The following is a 19,969-nucleotide window of genomic DNA, read 5'->3' as shown; positions in this document are numbered from 1 at the left end:
AATTTATCTAGTAACTAGTGAAAACCTTTCTTTTCCTATCTTAAATTATGTTTTGAGTTCAAAATATTTTGTGTACATTGTTGATGCATGCATAGCAATGCCACACATGTTTTTCCTTCAGGAAAAAAAATCAATGCCACACCTTGCATTAGCCAAAAGGATTTTCAAAATTGCGCAAAAGTTTTAAATTCGGAGTAAAATAGACCGAGATTTCAGAGCATATTGTCCCACATTTCCAATTGGTGCTTCAATTAAATTCCTTGCTTCCTTCTCTGAATGTATGCACTTTGTTGCCCTACACAACTTCAGGTAGAGGCACAGTGTCGTTACGATCCCTTGCTTACGTGCTAAGTTTTCTTCTACAGCTCCCATCACCAGTAAACAAACCACCATGTGCAGCAAAACGGCAAAGTGGTTCAGGCACTCGCTACGCTTTACCGCGTTGGTTTTCTTTTTGCTGGGCTACATATAGCGATGGCCACTTCTGGCCCATACAGATTGCAGGCTAGGCCTTTTTCCTGATGGGCTAATCCTGGCCATTCCCAGGAGATGGGCCATTAGTAATTTATAACAAGGCCTTACACACTGTGGCCCAAATTACTAATGGACCGTTCAGAACGAGTTGCTGATCCGGCCCAGTGTACTAAGCTGCTCCCCAAAGCTGTTTTTTCTCTTCTTCTTTTCCCCTCTTGACACATGTTTTTCTTCAAGTTCAGCACTATTTTCAAGGTTCGAAATCTTAATATCTCAGTAGAATTCATCAGTTGAGACGTCCAAACTGGTCCTGCAAACAGTTTCCAGGAGAACTGCACATCTCGACAAGTTTGTACGTGGCACGACCCAAGTGACAGAGACTGATTTAGAACAAAAGGAACATAACGCAGCAGCACAGAAGGCTTTGGTTTTGGTTGTTCTGGGAGGAGACCCGTTCCCTGAGTGGCTTTTGGTTCATTCCAATCATTCCCAATGGCTTAATCTAACTAAACACCAACATTTTCGTACAAAGAATATATGCCAAATGTAATGTGGTTCCTTCTGGTGAGAAATCAAAAGAGCACACACTGCACATAAACCTACTTGAAACACATTTCAGTTAGTGCAAAAGAGAGGACAAGTAGGGCCAGGTTGGTGCATACTTAAGAGCCAAGCAGCACTATGACCATACAAAGTGACAGATTCCAAAAGCCATCTTCTGTTGGTAGTATCCACTACTTCTACTATTATCATCCACTGAAAACAAGGACATGGATGCATAAACTGCTTCTGAATTTTATTTTAATTTTTTGGCTCTCGACCAAGGGGGTCCATATGCATTGGAGCATTATTAACAAAGCATGCAACAAAGTTGTGAATTATTTTTGTGCTGGAATATGGACATGGAAGGATGTTGACTCCGCCTTTGTCTCTGCCACGCAAGAGGAATCATTTCGTGGATAATGGATTTGGAGAGAACCAGCAGTGTAATCTATATCAGTGGATAATATTCTCAGTAGTGGAGATAACAAAAGAACAATTAGTGTGAGGAACAAAGCAACTAAAGGGAAGGGCGATGTGAAAAGAAACCTGATGAGAGGTATTTTAATTTTCTTATTTAGACGGCAATGTCTCTTTTTTGTTTCTTCCTCATGAAAGTTCAGTGGCCAAGTACATTTGAGTCGCTGAAATTGCTTCAGTAAAGCGCCACTGCCGCCATGATTACCATTCAACTAGGTGAGTGTCTGAGTGATGGTGGCATTTGTTTTTGCTCCAGCGACGAGCATTTGTTTTCTACTGCTAACGTGACAATATGTTCTGCTGAAGGATCAATCGGTGAAGCGGTTTCCTGCCCAATTACCACGTCGATTTGCATAGGAGTACGGTGCGTTGTTGCATGGAACAGTGATAAGCAATCTGCTTCTGTTCTTTTCAGCTGCTTCACTAAATTATTACTTCATCTATATCAAAATATAAGCGATTTTAGTTTGATGAAACTTATATTTGTACTATGAATCTAGGATACGATCTATCTATCTAAAATCCTTTATATTTTATATTTTAGAACCCAATACCCGTTGTCTCATATCGTTTCACTAAAAATAACAAGTGCAATGCGAGCTTGGAAAATTTGAGAAAAATAAAATAAAACGCGAGGATGAGAGAGAGGAATCATGGACGGATGGATGTGTTGAGAATATAGGCATATAATGATTTAATATATTCCATAAATAAATCATGACATTACAGATGTATACTAGCATTAACGCATCATTAGATCTACACATGTAAACTACGCAGTAAAACATGAACAGATCAAATATGTGCAATATGTCGAACACGTACCGAGGTGACGGAAAGACCGGTTGCTCGGCAGGAACTACTCGCGGTTGCGAGCGTCGACGAAGGCGCGCAGCACGCAAGCGGAGAGGAAGGCGAGCCGTCGCGGACGAACAGGGAGCAGTCGCGCGAAGCGCTTCCCAAAAATCTTATTGTCGCCTTCTCCCGGTGCAGGACGTCGAAGGCAGAGGTTCCGGAGACCTGCTCTCCCGATCGCAGGTGCACGCCGGCGAGCGGGATGGAGTAGTCTACGAGCGACGGCGCAGCACAGAGGAGGAGGCAAACCCTAGATTGATTTCGTGTGTTTTGCGTGAAGGCGGCGGCTCGTTTATATAGAGATAGGTCGCTTGATCAGGGCGCCCGCACGATCTCCACTCCGCGTAACCGAACCGGATAAGTCGCGCGTAACTTATCCGGACTCCACGCCGTTTTCACGCACCGGATTTTTCGGAATGTTTCGAAAACAAAACAAATTCGAATTTTCCTGCAGCAAAACAAAACTGCAAACCACTCCGTGTAACCGAACCGAATAAGTCGCGCGTAACTTATCCAGACTCCACGCCGTTTTCACGCACCGGATTTTTCGGAATGTTTCCAAAACAAAACAAATCCGAATTTTCCTGCAGCAAAACAAAACTGCAAAAAGAGGCTGCATCTGCGCAAGGGTGAGGAGCCAATTTTGCGGACCATTCGACGCGTACGTCGTGCACGTGCGCCTATCAGGCGAGGCGGGCGAGCACGCGTGTGTTCCCCCTCTTCTTTCCACCACAAATGCTTTAAGTGGCTAGGAGGGCATCCTCCCTTTTAAGGAGGTCCCCTCTCCTAGAATAAGCAAGGTGGTACTAAACTCCACATGCATGCCATCCTATGAGGTGGGCTTTTATTATTTTCCAAAGAATTAATTTTCGAATGGGTCTTAGTCCATCTATTAATTCTAACAGGTTGGTGGTGGATTAGCGAGAGAGAGCAGTAATGGAGACGAGAATAATCGCCGAGACGGAGCATCGAATTTGTTCCCTCCGTTTCTTTTCCGTCTCTTCTTCTGACTGACCAAACCAAACCAAACCAAACCAACAGTGCCGGTGCAATGCATTCAGCAGCCAGCAGCACGGCGAGGTTTGCAGTATTTTCCAATGCAACTCGCACACTCCACGCAAGCATCAAGCCCTCGGCTCGGCCATGGGACCAACCCATGGACGGATGGATGGATGGACGCATCAAGCCATGAGCCAACCCGGTCGATCCGTCTTTTCCTAGGAAACCAGAGGCGCCGGCTGGAAGGGGGCATATCGAGCAATGGAATACCTCACCAATTTGTACCCTTCCCACGGTTCCCCCTCCTCCCATCACGTCTGATTCATCCTTCAATTCTCCACTCGTGCCGATAAAAACGATTTTCGTTTCGATTATTCCCGGAATAAGCCAAACAACATACTACTATTTACAAACGAAAAATAAGTTACAAATAAAACTTTTATATACATGTTTTAACGATCTAAAAGCAAAAGCTGAAAAATAAATTCAATAAAAAATATCTTAAAATCAACTTTAAATTTAAAGTTAGAAATTTAATTTTTGGCTGATAAGTATAAGTATAAGCGAAAAGATGAGGCCCTTACGTTTTTACGAAAATAATTTGCAAACCTTTAAAACTTTTATATTTAACTATTTAGTGACGATTGTAATACGATATTTATATAGGTAGAAACAGATGCAGTCAAAAACAGTATTTTTACCCGGGATGATCGAAGAAAGACTGTTATTAAGATAAGTCTAAAACGGTGTCAGTTTTTTTGCCACCATTTTTTCATGTAAGTATACTAGTACCAGTAGAGTGCATGTTTGCCAGCCAAACCAAACTACGCCCGTTGGCTGTCGTACTCTTTCGTAATGTCGTTGCTTACGGAGTACTCCCCTGTCCAGTACTGTACTTCGGCATGTTTAATTCAGCTCTAACTCCTAAATATTGCTCGAGAAGTTAAGTCTGAAGTGAAGTTGTGGAGCTGTCATAACCCAGCCCCACTACTCTAGTATATTTTATGAGAGAGCTCCATCCAACTCCACTCCCAGTTTTGATGGAGCTGAAATTATTTGGCTGAGCTCTAACTCTAAGAGGGGTGGAGCTGGAGCTGTGCCAAACCTGCCCTTCGTATAATGCTACTGTTAATTACTGTAGTGTAGTAGTCGTGAGTTTTGTTGACAGCTAGCGTCAGGTTTATCTACTCGTCGTCCTCTTGGGGGCACTTGGCATCTGATTCTGAATTCCTGATCCATCATGTCACGTGTCAATGTGTCAAGCGTCCGTCTGCTACACTACACGGCCCAGCCTCCCTCTCCGTCGCTTGCCGCTCATCCTCCTGTCCCGACACACGACGAGTCAGGTCAGAATTCTGAAATAGTAGAACCATCTCGCAACCAACAGCTTCAGGGGGTGTTTGGGAGAGTTTAGCCCCTCTCTCCCGAAAGTACCCCCTCAGATTTTCATCCAACGCTGTTACCACCGTCGGATCCACCATCCAACGGCTGTAAAACCTCGATGATCGTGCAAACGAAAAAAAAGAGTAGGGAGGCCAAGAACAAGAACAAGGCAAGGCAAAACGTGCACACAAGATGTAGCCAAGGAGAGCTTCAATTCTCCATTTTATGTACTTTTTCACAGGGATTTTTTTTCTTTTTCTCCACTGACATGTGAGGCCAACTTATTCCACGACTGCGAGTGCTCCGGCGATGGCCGGCGCCACCTCGCCGTGGCCGACGCCGGCGACGATGGACATGGTCATGGTCATCGACTCCTCGCGGTGGAACCTCGTTTGCTTGGCGATGAACGCCTCCACCGTCCGCCGGAACTCCTCCGCGTCGTCCGCGCCCCAGCACACCTCCGCGTCGCGCGCCGTCACGGACGACCGCCGCCTGCGCCCGTTGTCCGACTCCGACCGCCGCAGCTCCGGCGACGCCGCCCGCCGGAACGCGCCGCACGAGCCCATCTTCTCCGACCTGCTCCGCCTCGGCGCGCGTGCCTTGTTGACGCGCACCGCCTGCTTGTCCTCGAACGCCGCCGCCGCCGCCGGCGCTGCCGGCGCCACCGACGGGGCGCAGGGGACCACGGGCGCCGGAGGCGCTGCCACCACCGGGGCCTCGGTGGCGTGAGGCGGCGGCGGTGATGGCTGCGGGACGATGAACAGAGGGAAGCTGGCGGCGGGTGGCGCTGTCGTCGACGCTGGCGTGGACCCGGCGCCAGCGCTGTCGCTGGAGACGGCGGCGGCGGCGGCGGCGGTGGTGGTGCCGTGGTTGGAAGAGATGGAGAGGTCGTGCCTGGAGAGCGCGAGGAGCAGGAGCACGATGGCGTTGCCGAGGACGAACACGAACCGGGCGTTGAGCAGGAGCGACCCGGCGAGCCGCACCACGGCGGCGGCGGCGGCCGGCACGCGGGAAGAAGACCACGACAAGAACACCACGAGCGCGAGGAGCTCGCCCACCCGCAGCATCCGGTAGAGGAGGCGCAGCCGCAACGCTGCTCCGGCGGCCGCCATGGTCGCAGCACACTGTATCGTGCACAGCTCTAGCTAGCTAGCACACGGCGTGGCCGGCGGCGACGGCGACGGCGACTCTTGCCTTCTTGGAGACTTGGGTTAGTGTGGGTTTTGGAAGAGAGTGAAGCTGAGTGTGAGGAGAGGAGAGCTGTCTGAACTGAACTGATGAAATCTTCTCTTTGGTTGGGGTGAGGTGGATGTGAGCTTATATAGCCTCAATTTCGGTGGCTTTCTCTGTGGCCTTTTGTGTTTAATACATGCATTTGTCTTCTAGTCTACTGTAGTGGTGGGTCTTAATAAAATTTTTTTGATGAGTATATTGGTTTTTAAAATTCCAGGAGAATATTTTTGAAAGATCAATTTATAGGAGAATATATTTGTGCTACTGATGGTAGCATATAAAGTTCTTGAAATGGAGCGATTATAGGACAAAATATGATAGGTGGTGTGGATAGAACATTAGAACCACCAACTTTTGTATACTGTGGACCTGTGGGAGTTGTAGTTATTGAAGTCAATACAAATTTTAGAATACATAATCTTTTTTTCCCTTCTACAAGGTGTGGTTCATACCTAAATCAAAGTGGCTTTAGAGCGAAAGATGCTTCCTACAAAAATTCACATGTTGATATGTTGTTAGCATCATGTTCTATTGATTTTTTTATAGATATATAGCGTATTAAAATGGACCGAAAAAAGTTTACTCCGATCAAGCTTTAAGCTGGCAACTCAACAGTAGTAAACCACAAGTTGTCTTATTATTTTTCAGCCTATTCACTGAGTTATTAAAATACTTCACGACTCAAAAAAATACGTTTTTTCAACATAATTCTTTTTCACTATAGTATTGGGATCACTTGTTTTAAACTACAGTATTTGTTTAACTTTTTTTTTCAAATATTTGGTTTTAGATAATCTACAATAATAGTTCCTTTAATAATCTAAAACAAACAAACAACCTTATATTACCAACCGCTTCCATTTACACTTGTTTGGCAACATATTATATGCACACCAGCTCTCACGTGTACACACGTACACACCAACTACCAAATGTCACAAAAAATCTAGAAAAATTCATATATGTATTTTCAACAGTATTATACCTAGGGATAAAATATTAACCCCAAATTCATTATATTTTAGCCGTAATAAAAAAATAAAAAATATAACAGTTTTAAGGTTATAATTCTATTAGAATTTTGTCTCTTTTTTTACTTTCTATGTAGAATGAATTTGAACGTACCACTTTGCAGTAGATGTAATACTATTGGAAGTGCTTGTATGAATTTTGTAGAATTTTTTGTGATAATTTTTAGTTGGTGTACATGGTGTGTACGTGTGAGGGGCTGTGTGTATAGGATACGCTCCCCCACTTGTTTGCTTGCATAGTTGCATATACTCGTCACGATGTGTGTTTTCATATGCCCTTGATACTAGTATACTTGAACCTTAATTGAGTCTTCCAATGGATAGCAAACAGCAACAGCATCAGCTCGTAGCAGGAGCAGGGAGGCAGGGGCCCCAAGAGGGAAATGTGTACGTATCACGAGGTGGTTGCCCCTGCACGAGCCAGGTTACTATTGGTTTGGGTCGGCTTGGAGATTCGTGTGCGGGGGGCCATCGATGTGGAGTCCTCGATCAGTTCAAAACTTCGAACCAGCTAATACTGGCAGCATATACGTTCGGTTTGGAGTTTGGATGCCTCTGTTTGTACCAGTGTGTCTCTCTCTTTTCTTCAGATTACAGCACTGCAGAGCAGAGTAGATCATGGTTCAGTCTGAACTCCCAAGCCTGAATTTCCAATGTCACCACCGGCCTCTGAGCAAAGCAAAGGGGAAAAAATGATGGCATCAAAGCACAACGGAATCAAAGGGAAAATCTCTGCGGATCGAAGCAAAGCGAGAGGATAAAATCTGAGACCAACAACAAACCGAGCTGAAACTCCTACCCGGACTTGCTGTAAAACTGGAACGTGTACGGATATTGCAGTGGGGGCAGTGGCAGTGCTGCCGCATGCACGAGGGCCGGCTGAAACACTGACCCGATGGAGTATCGCAGTGCAGTGCAGTGCAATGGAGATGCATGCATGCCGCTGTGTACATCCTGTGCCATTACACATTTACGCTACGCTGGCCGTGTGTCGCAGTTGGTGCTGAATGCTCCTCGTGCGTGCGTGCATGCATGGTCGTGTATTAGTGCTGTTGTGTACTCCATAGTTACTGCGAGGCGTCCTTTTGTCCCTGGTCGCGCAGGTGCAGGATGCATTGCAGAGGGCGTTTGCAATGGAAGAAATTAAGCGAGATTTAGGGTGGTGGCCCTCGCGCCACGGCCGGCTGATTGGCACAAATGTCCCTCACGTGTATGGCCGTGCTAACCCTGCCACAACAACACGAGCCCCTCTTGGAACATGGAAATGGCATAGCTTAGCTAGCACATCTGCAGGAGCTCGGATCAGACGAGAGAAAGGCAGTTTTTCGTCGTGCGGCCATGGACTCCGCATGCATGGGGCGTTCGTTCGGTGTAACGCCACGGATTTCCAGCGCGGCCCGGACGACCAGGCACGCACACCGGCACACGCACGCGACGCAAACGCGACTCGCCGCTTGTGACTCGACTCTGTTTACGGAAGGGAAACGCAAAAACGAGCCCAAAATCAGCGGCCGCGCGCAACAGCGGAAGAGAAGGAAGAAGGGGATCACGGCGCGGCGCCGCTCGCGTGCGTGCAAATGCATGGACGCGCGGGCGCGGCCGTCCCCTTGTTTTCCGCGGCGTTTTTTGCTGGGGCGTTTGCACGCACGCGCGCTTTTGCCGGTGCGCGCGCGGCGGGGAGGGGGAGGAGGAGGAGATGCCGAGACGGGACGGGACAGGACAAGCGCGGGACGCTGGGTTGTGCACGTGTGGTGGTGGATTGGTGGTTCCTTTTCTTTGCCCCGGGCAAGCGGCCATCGGCAGCGGCAGCGGCCCAGCCGACGGGACGCGACACGTCGAAACAACACAGGGAGGGAGGGAGAGTAGTACTAGCAGCCGTTGCCGTGGACCGGCCGGCCTCGCATCAGCGCCCTGGTCTGGTCCACTGTTCTCCCTTGGTAACGTGTAAGCAAACCCCGCGAGTAATAATAAAGGGCTCCTTCAGTTTCTTTTCCTTTCCACACCAACGAGCGCACTAATTAGAAAATATCACAGAATTTTTTTTAAAAAAATGATACAGTATTACATCTACATGTAAAATCTTATCTTTAAATTTATTATGTTTTTATCATAAAAAAAAGTACACGACCAACCAAAATTTAGTATCATCACGTAGTTTTGGCACATATTTACTGTTACAAAAATTTAATTGCGTTGATGGGTTTAGTCTGGTACTGTTTTTATGAAGATGAAACTTTAAGAAATACCGAATTTGGTAAAATAACATTTGACATAAATATGTTTAATTTGTTAGGATACCAACCTGTAATAATATATTAAAAATTGTAGGGTTGAAAGTGATTACCAAAATGCTTTCTCTACTTCTCCTTTGGACACCACTCAACTAAGGTGAAAATGGAAAATGTTTATATAATCTATATTCCACATCCACATCGAGCAGATATAACGTCACATGCAGCTCATTAGAGAGCATTTAGGAGGACTAGTATTAGAAAAACTCGCATGATTTCGCAGGAAAAAGGGGCTTCCATTCCTTTCGGTACAACAACAACAACAAAAAGCACACACGGATCGAACAATTTGATTTTGCCCAAAGGCTAAAAGCAAAGCTGGCGCCTATGGCTAGTTCACATAGGGAGACTGTTAATTATGCGTCAGGTCGTGTTCGTGTGCACGCATGTGAGGTGCCGGTTTCTGAGGGCGGATCAGAAATTTTTGTTTTTGTTGCAAAGTAAACTTTTCGCGCCTCACACACACACACTAACTACGGCTAAGCTATAGCCAGGTGAGGTGATTAATTAGCGGCATATATTAACAAAAAGAGGAGATTTGGTGGGGAGACATTGTGGCATGATGCGCCGTTCGTCGCAGTCAGGCAAGTTTGGTATCACTAACTAAACGGCCGTAGCGATTGGCTCGTGTCGCCACAATATTGCTCTTCTTCTCTCTCTCTTTTTTCTTTCTTGTTGCTGTTGCTGTTGTTGTGTTGTTGTTATGCTGGTCATGAATGACACCTCTTTCGTCAAAGCACAGTTTCCGTGGCCTTGACTCTAGGCTGCAAAAGCTCCCGGATAGTTTGCTGCTCTAGCATAGTGCACGTAGTACTACTTTAGAATAGTGAGGGCAATGATTAACTATTACGATTGTGTTGGATTACACTAATCATGTCGGGCAACCAGGTGATATGGCTAGTACTATGCAAGGTTTAATTAAACAATCAACACAACCTTAATTAGCTTGCTGATTGATGTTTAAGGTTTTGTATAGGAATAGGATTGTGGTGAAATATTATAGTCTCTGCCTCTCTTTCGAAGTATGAATCGTTTTATCGTTTTTTATATCCTTTTGGATTTTTGGCTATTATTGTTTTTACTAACCAAGGATGTATATAGTATTATACTTACATTCAGAAACATATATGGACTATGGTGGAGTTTTCATATGACAAGTGAAGTGTTGGGAAAAAGAAGTGGAGTAGTTCTTCTAACCATGGCAAGTTTTCATAGGGGTAGCATGTAAAAAAACAAAGTTTTCATAGGACAAGTCTACTATTATTAACAAAGTTTTCATGAATTCATGTCCAGATTGTCAGGAAAACGAAAACATGGCATGGTTAAAAGCGAGGGATGAGAAGTTGAGGACAACATTTTACTCCCTCCGTTTCATATTATAAGAATTTTCAGCATTGCCCACATTCATATAGATGTTAATGAATCTAAGAACATGCTAGAAAGTTTTATAACCTGAAACGGAGGTAGTAGTTATGAATTCATGTTTAGGTTGTAAGCAAAACCAAAATCTGAATAAAAAAAACTTTTAGTTCTGAATTCATGTTCAGGTTCTAAGCAAAACCAGATTGTGAGGAAAACGAAAACATGGCATGGTTAAAAGCGAGGGACGAGAAGTTGAGGGCAACCTGAATTCATGTTCAGGTTCTAAGCAAAATCAAAATCTCAAAATCTGAAAAAAAAAACACGCGCCAGGTAGGGGTCGAACCTACGGCCTTCTGCTTAGGAAACAGACGCTCTATCCACTGAGCTACAGGCGCCTTATACAACCAAATGAACATATAAATAATCAAGTACTCGGACATGTGTCCACAAAGAAACACACAAATAGCAACTGACTCATTGACAGACATACTGATCCATCTAGATTATTCTGCTTTTTCCATATAAGCACATTGAATTATTCGCCCTGCAAGCTACGTGGTGTCCAGCAGTTTGCTGCTCACATGAAATCAGCTCAACAAATTCAACCCAGAACCGTGTTAAGAAATGGATATGTACCTTCCAAAACAGCGAATAGAATCAGATACCGCAACTAAAAGCATCACTTCTTCTCTTATTTGCGCCGCTTTACTGAACCACTTGCCCCAAAGCACCTTTCCAATTCCAAATGCTCCCATGGAGGCGATCTTATCCTCCTAATTCTCCTTGTCATTGCCTCGACGCAAAACATATGCTTAATTGGTTCCAGATTCGCGATTCCCAGCTGCATCCATGTTCTTTCGCATCGCCACGCAATTATCGACCAGCTAAATGTTCCAGGATTCGATGATAATACCCGGTTCTCAACTTCTGACCACTTGAAATTCAGATGAGGGAGAGAGAGAGAGAGAAAGAAATGCAGCTTTATACTTGGTTTATTCGAGCTGTCTTGCCTTTGGAGGCGTTTATTCTGGGCTCAACACGTCAGTAATAGGCCCCTTTCACTAGCATTGGAGCTTAGGAATTGAAAGGTGCCTTCTCTAGAAGGTTAGGAGGAGAGCTACTATAGCTTTGCTTTAGTCTTGATCATTGATTTGTGATTTTCTTACTGGTACCAGTAGTGCATTTTGGAGAAGTTGATCAATCATCCCTAAACCCATCATTGCGGAGATTAGAGTAATAATACTCGTGGTTCTTTTTAGACATATTAATGACTTGTGGTTCTAAGTAGGACCCTATTTGGTTTGGTACCTCGAAGTCACAACCGGATAAAGCTAAGCAAGAGCAAATGGCTATTGAGCATTGAGTAGGCTAAGTTAGTTAAAGCGTTCCAAAGCCTAAGCTCCATCACCAAAGCAGCATCATTACTACAACTCCCTCACTGTCATGGTGATTTTTGTGTTTCTTTCTACTGGTGTAGTGGTGCTCTATCTTGATTGTTTATGATCAGTTTGAGTCATGGAAGGGACTCACCTGCTTTGTCCAAGGACAGATCCACTGAAATTAGAATTCTTGTTCTGCCGATTCCATGAAAGCTACGAATATCTATGATCCGTTCAATTCGGTTCGATTTATAACCACCATTCAGCACAAGTATGCACTCCATCTAAAAGCATCTGTATGACTGAAAACAAGCATATAACTTTGTCATCATGCAATTGCAAATTATTCCAAAATCAGATCAGGCAAGTGCAAATTGTCAGAAAAGATAGTAAATAATGAGCATATGTACAAAGAAGGTCAAAAGTCTACATACTGATAGACATGATTCACCGTTACATAATCAAAATGTCAAAAGGAAGAATATCCTAGGAGCAGTTGTCAGAAAGAATATGGTACTAACAACTGTACTATAGTACAAGGATTGACATTAACATTGTATATAAAAGAAGAATCATCACCAAGACACCAAGCAATAATATCTTGGTCAAGAATCAAGTTATTAGCAAGCAGCATGTCAGACATATTGATGCAACTTGGGTGCCACCAAAGCGTCAATGCTGCTATGAATATCTCTACTGCCGTCCGGCTCCCTTCTAAAGAACTGATGAATAAGATCAACATCACGCGGTCTGCCACATTCCTGTCTGCTCCAAATCAGTGTGCATAAAATGCTTCCAACTTGTATTGGTTAAGAGCAAGAAATGAACTTCTTCAGTTCTTCACTGTACATCTGATGCAGGAATCAAGTTGACATATTTACGATTTAGGATATGAAACCTGCAGTGGGTATCTCATTGAATTGAAATCCATTCCTGTAAGACATGTCTGCTACTGGCTGTGTATATCCACTTGTGGATATAGAGGCTGGATTTCTATCCATTATCTTAAAAGAAAAAAAAAAAGGCATGTCTGCTACTACAAGCTGCAATGCTGAAGCCTGGATCAGAGCATGCAGCATGGTTGCCTCATAGTTGTGCCCATCTTATCGAGAGTTGTCTCTCAAACGAGCTTAGCATTGGTATATGAACTATTCAATCAGTGCTTTAGTGCAGTAGCAGAAATGATTGGATGACCAGACCATCCTAAGCTGCACTGACTGGCAACAAATGCTCATCATAGCACTCATTCGTAGCCAATGCTTCTTATTCAGTTAACTGCTAATCATCATATCCACTTCAGATCCTAAATCCAACTGATCAGGTACATAGCGAGCCATTCCAGTTCCGAAATATATCAACTCAAGCATCCTGTAGATTGCACTGTCCTGGGGATGTGTGCGATCACTGGCCACAAACACCCCTACTCTCCTGCCCTCCCCTCCAACCGTGATTGATGACCAGCCTGCCCCTTTCACAACCCCTTTCTGCTTCATCATATGCCGTTCTTGCGCAGCCTCGTGCCATTGTCCCTTGCTGGCATAAAGATTCGCCATTGCCACATGTGCTCCTGCGCCCCATGGTTCTGCCTCCATTGCCCTCTCTGCAGCTTTCTTTCCAGTTTCCTCTTCTCCTCGGGCTGCACACGCCCTAAGCAAAGATGTCCAAACAACACCATCTCTTTCGTTGGCAGCTATCTTTCCAATCAGTTCCTCAGCTTCGTTTATTCTACCAGCTCTGCCCAACAAATCCACCACACAGCCATAGTGCTCCTTGGCAGGATACAGGCCATAAATTTGGTTCATTTCATTGAGGTATCTCAATCCAAGCTCAACTTCCCCAGCATGACAGCAAGCATTGAGCACACCTATGAATGTGACATGGTCTGGCTTTAGTCCAACATGACACATTTCCTGGAACAATTCAAGTGCCTTCTTGCTGTGCCCATGCTCAGCATATCCAACGATCATTGCAGTCCACGAAACAACATCATCTTTCACACGATGGGAGAATACTATATCAGCATCTAACATGCTACCACTCTTTCCATACATGTCAATGAGCGCACTCCTGATCATTGCATGATGTTCAAGTCCAGCAGCAACAGCAAGTGTGTGGAGTTGCCGTCCAGCATCCAGTGACGCAGCAGTTGCACAAACACTTAGGAGACTGGCAAGAGTGAATTCGTTCGGACGAGGACAGCCGCTGTGATGCCTCATTTCTCTGAACAGAGCGAATGCATCCTCAGCTAGGCCTTCCTGTGCATAGCCTGATATGATGGCACTCCAAGAGACAACATCCTTGACTACACTCTCCCGGAAAACAGCATCAGCAGCCGACAGACAGCCCGCGGCGCGTGTGTAGAGTGTGACAAGAGAATTGGCCACCGAGCGGGCATAGGCGAAGCCTTTCCTTGCAGCTTGAGCATGCAACTGCTCCCCAAGACAGACCCAAGCAATATCTGCACACGCAGCAATAACTGCAGCATATGTGTATTCATTCGGCGATGCAGCCACTGATGATTCCTCACGAAGCATTCGGACAAACGCCTCGATGGCCTCCTTTGCACGGCCGGTCTGCACATAGGCAGAGATCACCGTCGTCCAAGCGGCGACGTCGCGCGTGCCCATGCGGCTGACAGCAGCCAGCGCACGGTCGACGTCGCTGCAGCGCGCGTACAGAGTGGCGAGCGTGTTGGCGACGTAGGGCGTCGAGTCAAGGCCGAGCTTGGCGCAGAAGGCGTGCACCTCGCGCCCGCGAGACAGCAATCCGGCGTCGGCGCACGCTGTGAGCGCGGCCGCGTAGGCGTACGAATCGCAGTGCACGCCAGAGGCGCGCATCTCGGAGAAGCGGCGGAGCGCTTCGTGGCGCCGGCCGGCCCTCGTCAGCGAGGCAACCAGCGTGGTCCAAGAGACCACGTTCTTGTGCGGCATTTCGTCGAACACCTTAAGCGCGAGGCCGAGGCAACCAGCCTTGGCGTAGACGTCGGCCAGGGCCGTGGCGACGAAGACGGAGGAGACGGCCGAGGAGCGGACCGCGAACGCGTGCAGCGACGCCGCGTGCGGGAGGAACCTCGCGTCGGCCGCCGCGGCGCAGGACTTGAAGACGAGGCTGAGGACGAAAGGGTCCGCGGCCGCGAGCGGCGGAGAAGAGGCGCGGAGGCGGGAGAAGAGCGCCATCGCGCCGGGGAAGTCCCCCGCGGCGGCATGGCCGGCGAGGAGGGTGGCGTAGGCAACCTCGTCGCGGCGTGGCATTCCATCGAACAGGCGGTGCGCGTCCGCGAGCCTGCTCGATCGGGCTAGCTGCTTCAGGCGAGCCAGGTGGTCGAGCATCGAGAGCGGTGGTGGGTCGGGGCGAACGGCACGAGTCCAGACGGACCGGCCGAGCCGGAAAGGCGCTGCCATGAATTTGTTGGATAGAAGAACCTGCTTGCTGTTGGTTCTATTGTCCTGGACACGGCAAGATAATTAGTAGGAGTAAACAACAACCAGGCCTTGTTTTGATGGGCCTTAATCCCGGCACAAATCACGATTATGGGCCGTGTTTTCAGCCTATTGAATTGTACTCCCTCCGTCCTAAATATTTTTAGACACGCCGTTAACTATTTTTAAACATGTTTGATCGTTTATCTTATTAAAAAAATTTTAGTAATTATTATTTTTGATCGCTGAAACTGAAAAGTATGTTCGTTTGCTCAATGTGGTTACACAAACTAGTACTACTATGTCATAATAACGTTCTATATGCTCCGCTAGTATTAGCAATTTCACTATACAAACCGAAGCAACAAACTTCCAATTCCTGGGGATCCAGGTAGGAGTACATCCAAATGAACATATGTGCATACAATAATTATACAAAAAGCGATGTAAAGCTGCAAACCAACGAGACAAGGTAGCGGTGGATAGGATATGTAAAAAGTACTAGGTGATTCCCGTGCTTTGCTGCGAAAATTACTAAGCAATTCTCAATATTTTTTTTGACAATCAAGTTAGAAGTCAAAAGAAAAAAAAAGAAACATCAGGTTTATCAGTGAAATGATACCCGTGCTTTAGTATTGATAAGTATATGTTAAATATTGTAAAAGTGACAGATAGATTTGTTAAAATATTGTACAAATGATATGAGAGGTGATGATTGGATATGCTTGCATTTTGATTTGTAGTATTAAATAAATTGTATATCATGTTGTATGCTTGCATGAGATTAAATATGTAATTATTGCTAGTGGTTGATGATGTGGCATGGTTACATGTTAAGCTTTAGACTTAGTGTGCTTTAACTTTATAGAAAACATAGATTGGCAAGACGGTTGATGCAATGTCTTCAAAGCGTGCAAGTGCACAAGATAAAGAAATAAGCGAATAGGGTAGCTCATAACCTTGCTCAACTAGGCATGAGTTCAAGATCAAGCACTGAGTGGAGATTGTGTGCACATGTGTGTATGCTGGACCTGTTAAACCAGGAATGTATCCCCTATCTTAATCATTAATAAAGTTCTATCGTTATGTTAAAAAAAATTAATTAACAAAACCACAAATAGAATCCCAAATACTATTAAAAGGAGGGACGTTAAACACATCGTTAAGCAATATGGTCATGGCAATTGGTGGTATTGCTACAAAGTAAAAAAAATAATAATCATGTTTGATTTTAAAATCTCGATGACAGTAAAGAGGGGAGGCAGCGTGTGAGCCGTAAATGACTATAGTGACAAAGCTGTTAATTGTTTGGCGGGACTTATAGAGAGTGAAAAAAATGAACCCAAACGATAATTAAGTTCGATTTTTAAAATCTTGATAACAATAAAAAGAGGAGGCAGTGGACTTGCCGTAGATGAGTATAGTAGCAGCGTTTGACGGGACTTACAGAATTATAAAAATGAAACCCAAGAAGACAATAAACTCTAAAAACTATAATATCCAATTTTTAAAGGTTTGAAACTTCTAGAAAGTAAAAAAAAAGAAACTCCAATGATAATCATGTTTGATTTAAAAAATCTCAATGACAATAAAGATGAGAGACAGCGGGCGAGCCGTAGAATAGTACGGTGGCAAGGCCACTGACGGTTTGGCAGGACTTCTAAAAAGTAAAAAATAAACCCAAACGATAATTATGTTCGCTTTTTAAAAATTCCAATGATAATAAAGAGAGGAGGTAGTAGACAGGCCGTAGATGAGTATAAAAACAGCGTTGGACGGGACTTCTAAAATATGTAAAAATGAAACCAACGAGACAAAAAAAACTCTAAAAGTTATAAGGTTTAAATTTTAAAGGTTTCGAGAAGAATTAATAAAAACAGTGGTAGATCAAGTATGTAAATAAAGAAGGGATGATAAAAGTAAGGCGTAGCAACTGGTGTGATTTTTTTTTCAAAAGATAAAATTAGAAATACTGTTATGATAATATTTGGTCTTTCAAAAAGACATATTAAAATGGGCTTGATCGGTTCAGCTTTGCTGTGGCTGCACTGCAACAGCTCCAATTCAAAAATATGCTATTGATACTGTAGATGCAGCACAGCTGCAGACGCAGCTAGCTATACTGATCAAGCCCAATATATATATAAATAATTTTATATAGGGGCTAGGCGCGTAACGGGCTATCAACTAGTTGGAATTTATAGTAGCATTGGATTCCGTTAAGCCTTAAAAAGAAAGAGAGACGGGAGACACGCGTATGCGAGCACGTGCCGTCTCGACCATCCGATCCAATCGGACGGTGGGAGGCAAGGGAGACGGGAGACACGCGTACGCTAGCACGTGCCGTCTCGACCCGATCCAATCGGACGGTGGGAGGCGGGAGCCTCTTCTTTCTTCCAACGCAAGAAGAACAGGAGAGAGGGAGAGAAACGCAAGAAGAACAGCACAGAGAGAGAGAGAGAGAGAGAGAGAGAGAGAGAGAGAGAGATCGAGCGCTCGCTAGGGTTCCTCGCGTCCGCACTACTCGATCGCGATGGCGGCGGCGGCGGCTGCAGCTTCCGGGGCACAGGCGAGGGGGAGGCTGGAAGCGGCGGCAGCTTCCGGGGCGAAGGCGAGGCTGGCGGCGAGGCGGTCGGCCGGGAGGGCAGGGTTTCTGAGACGTTGAACGAAGAGGTATAATCCCAGACTCGTTTCCCTACTCTTTCTTCTCTTGATGTTTTTATTTGGGGTGGGGTGGGGTGGGGTGGGGGTGGGGGTGGGAAGGGGATTGTGATGAATCTCAGACTGATCCTGAAGGATCATCTGTTCGATGAGGTTACGGTCATGAAGAAAAGAGTCCACGAACTATCCACAAACGGTCATCAACAACTAGAGCATTATCTGTGAAAGTACTGCATGGTGGCCTTTCTAATCTCATGATGACCTGCATTGCTGACCAAAGTACTGCTAGATGCTCATGCTATCTCATTAAAACAGTGATGTTGATTGGTGGAATGGTACTTTTAATTTGGTATTTTTGGGTTCCTAATACTTTAGTATGATTCTGAATCTTTCCTTACTGCACTAGAATATTAGGAATTGACTGATCAATAGTTTATTTTGAGCTGCACAATACTAGTACTGAATATTAATGATTATGCATTGACAGTATATATATGTAGTTGGGCACATTTTAACTATCTGTTGTTTTGACTGTGTGTGCTGACCTGAATAGAGGACTAATTTAGAACTGCTCCAAATCTTAGGTTGCCGTTCATTTTAATTACTGAGAAAATTGTAAGGATTGAGTTAATTTAGAACATAGTTGTACCATTGTAGTAGTTGTTCATGTAATGAGAATTGTATTCAATTTCAGTAGTGTATTAAATATGTAACTAATTTGGGACCCTATTTTCTGTCGAATCATATTGTAGCTCCAAGCGCTGAAGGACGAACAGCATTTCATAAGGCATGAATTCGAGGCGCTGCAGAAGTTTACGAAATCAGAGCTGGACTTGAAAGTGGCAAAGATGGAAACCGTCGTGGCCACAATGAGGTACTACTTCCTTTGTTCATAACTATAAGCATTCCAAGCAATTGAAATTCTAAGGCTTTTCTCTGACAAATTGATTGAATTCTTTAGGGGTCTTCACGAAAATTCTCAGAAGGAGTGCTTGAAAAATAGCGTCTTGCTGTTGGGAGTCACCGCCGCAGTCTTCGGGGTTTTGCAGCAGCAGGCTGAGCGTCCAGGTTCGCTGCGCTGTTGAGGGTCTTGTTCTTTTGTGGATAGTTTGCCCAGCAATGCTGATAAAATGTGTCTCATGCTTGCAGGTGTGGAGATTCCAACCACCGGCAAAAGCGAGGCTTAGGAGCGCAACTACGCGAGGAAGGAGGGTGGTTGTCAGTAGTACTCGTGATTATAAGAGAGTCGAAACATTTTATCAGCACTGGTAATGATACGCATAGGGCGATATGGATTACTACTGATGAGCTATGATGATACGCTTGCAACCTAAAATGGTTGGGCTGCCCTATGGATTGATTACTGTGTTTGGTTGCATTGCATCTCTCTTGGTGCGGTTTACGTGTAACAATTGCTACAGTAGTAGTTGTGTGTGGAACCGTGGATAGGCAGTGAGCCTGCCCAGCACTCGGGAGTCTCATCGGAGAAGAAGGGCGCGGCGTTTCTCTGCCCGCGCAGGAAGCGTTGTATTTGTCAATTTGCACCAGTACTAGCAAAGAGCCACAGCTTGGACTAGTGGCCCACCGGCCAGTGAGAGGCAACGGATAACAGATAATGCGGAGGAAAAATTGGTTGTCTCCAGCGTAAAGACACTTTTTTCCGAGTGATGTCGCCGATTCAACAATGTGACATGTTAGCTCAACCAAACTCTTTGCAGAAAAGAAATTGAGTTTGTCATGACGGCGGTGCTCTGGCATCACCCTCAGACCTGAAGGGTCCTAAAAAAAACCATTTAGTTGCCACGCAAAAACTTTTCATCCTGTCACGTCATATATTTGGACACATGTATTGAGTATTAAAT

At 45.2% G+C, this 19,969-nt stretch overlaps 3 protein-coding genes and 1 non-coding gene across 4 annotated transcripts; 1 reads left to right on the top strand and 3 right to left on the bottom strand.

Annotated features, from left to right (window-relative positions):
* Positions 1-4,892: 4,892 nt before the first annotated feature.
* Positions 4,893-6,079, bottom strand: LOC127774114 (uncharacterized). The gene has a single exon (XM_052300393.1). It carries the CDS (start codon positions 5,841-5,843, stop codon positions 5,013-5,015), a length of 831 nt encoding a protein of 276 aa, XP_052156353.1. The 5' UTR covers positions 5,844-6,079; the 3' UTR covers positions 4,893-5,012.
* A 4,891-nt stretch (positions 6,080-10,970) lies between these two features.
* On the bottom strand, positions 10,971-11,043 carry TRNAR-CCU (transfer RNA arginine (anticodon CCU)). Its single transcript has one exon. It is a non-coding gene; the product is annotated as a tRNA-Arg (tRNA).
* A 1,365-nt stretch (positions 11,044-12,408) lies between these two features.
* Positions 12,409-15,603, bottom strand: LOC127772854 (putative pentatricopeptide repeat-containing protein At3g47840). Its single transcript, XM_052298838.1, has one exon. The coding sequence runs from the start codon at positions 15,426-15,428 to the stop codon at positions 13,299-13,301; it is 2,130 nt and encodes a 709-aa protein (XP_052154798.1). The 5' UTR covers positions 15,429-15,603; the 3' UTR covers positions 12,409-13,298.
* A 1,020-nt stretch (positions 15,604-16,623) lies between these two features.
* LOC127774307 (uncharacterized) lies at positions 16,624-19,459 on the top strand. The gene is made up of 5 exons (XM_052300533.1): positions 16,624-16,649; positions 17,861-18,119; positions 18,860-18,981; positions 19,069-19,175; positions 19,257-19,459. Exons 1-5 carry the CDS (start codon positions 16,624-16,626, stop codon positions 19,292-19,294), a joined length of 552 nt encoding a protein of 183 aa, XP_052156493.1. The 3' UTR covers positions 19,295-19,459.
* The last annotated feature ends 510 nt before the right edge of the window (positions 19,460-19,969 follow it).

Source organism: Oryza glaberrima, chromosome 5, assembly GCF_000147395.1.
Source record: "Oryza glaberrima chromosome 5, OglaRS2, whole genome shotgun sequence".
NCBI classification, from domain to species: Eukaryota; Viridiplantae; Streptophyta; class Magnoliopsida; order Poales; family Poaceae; genus Oryza; species Oryza glaberrima.
This window is presented reverse-complemented; position numbering and strand designations above follow the sequence as displayed.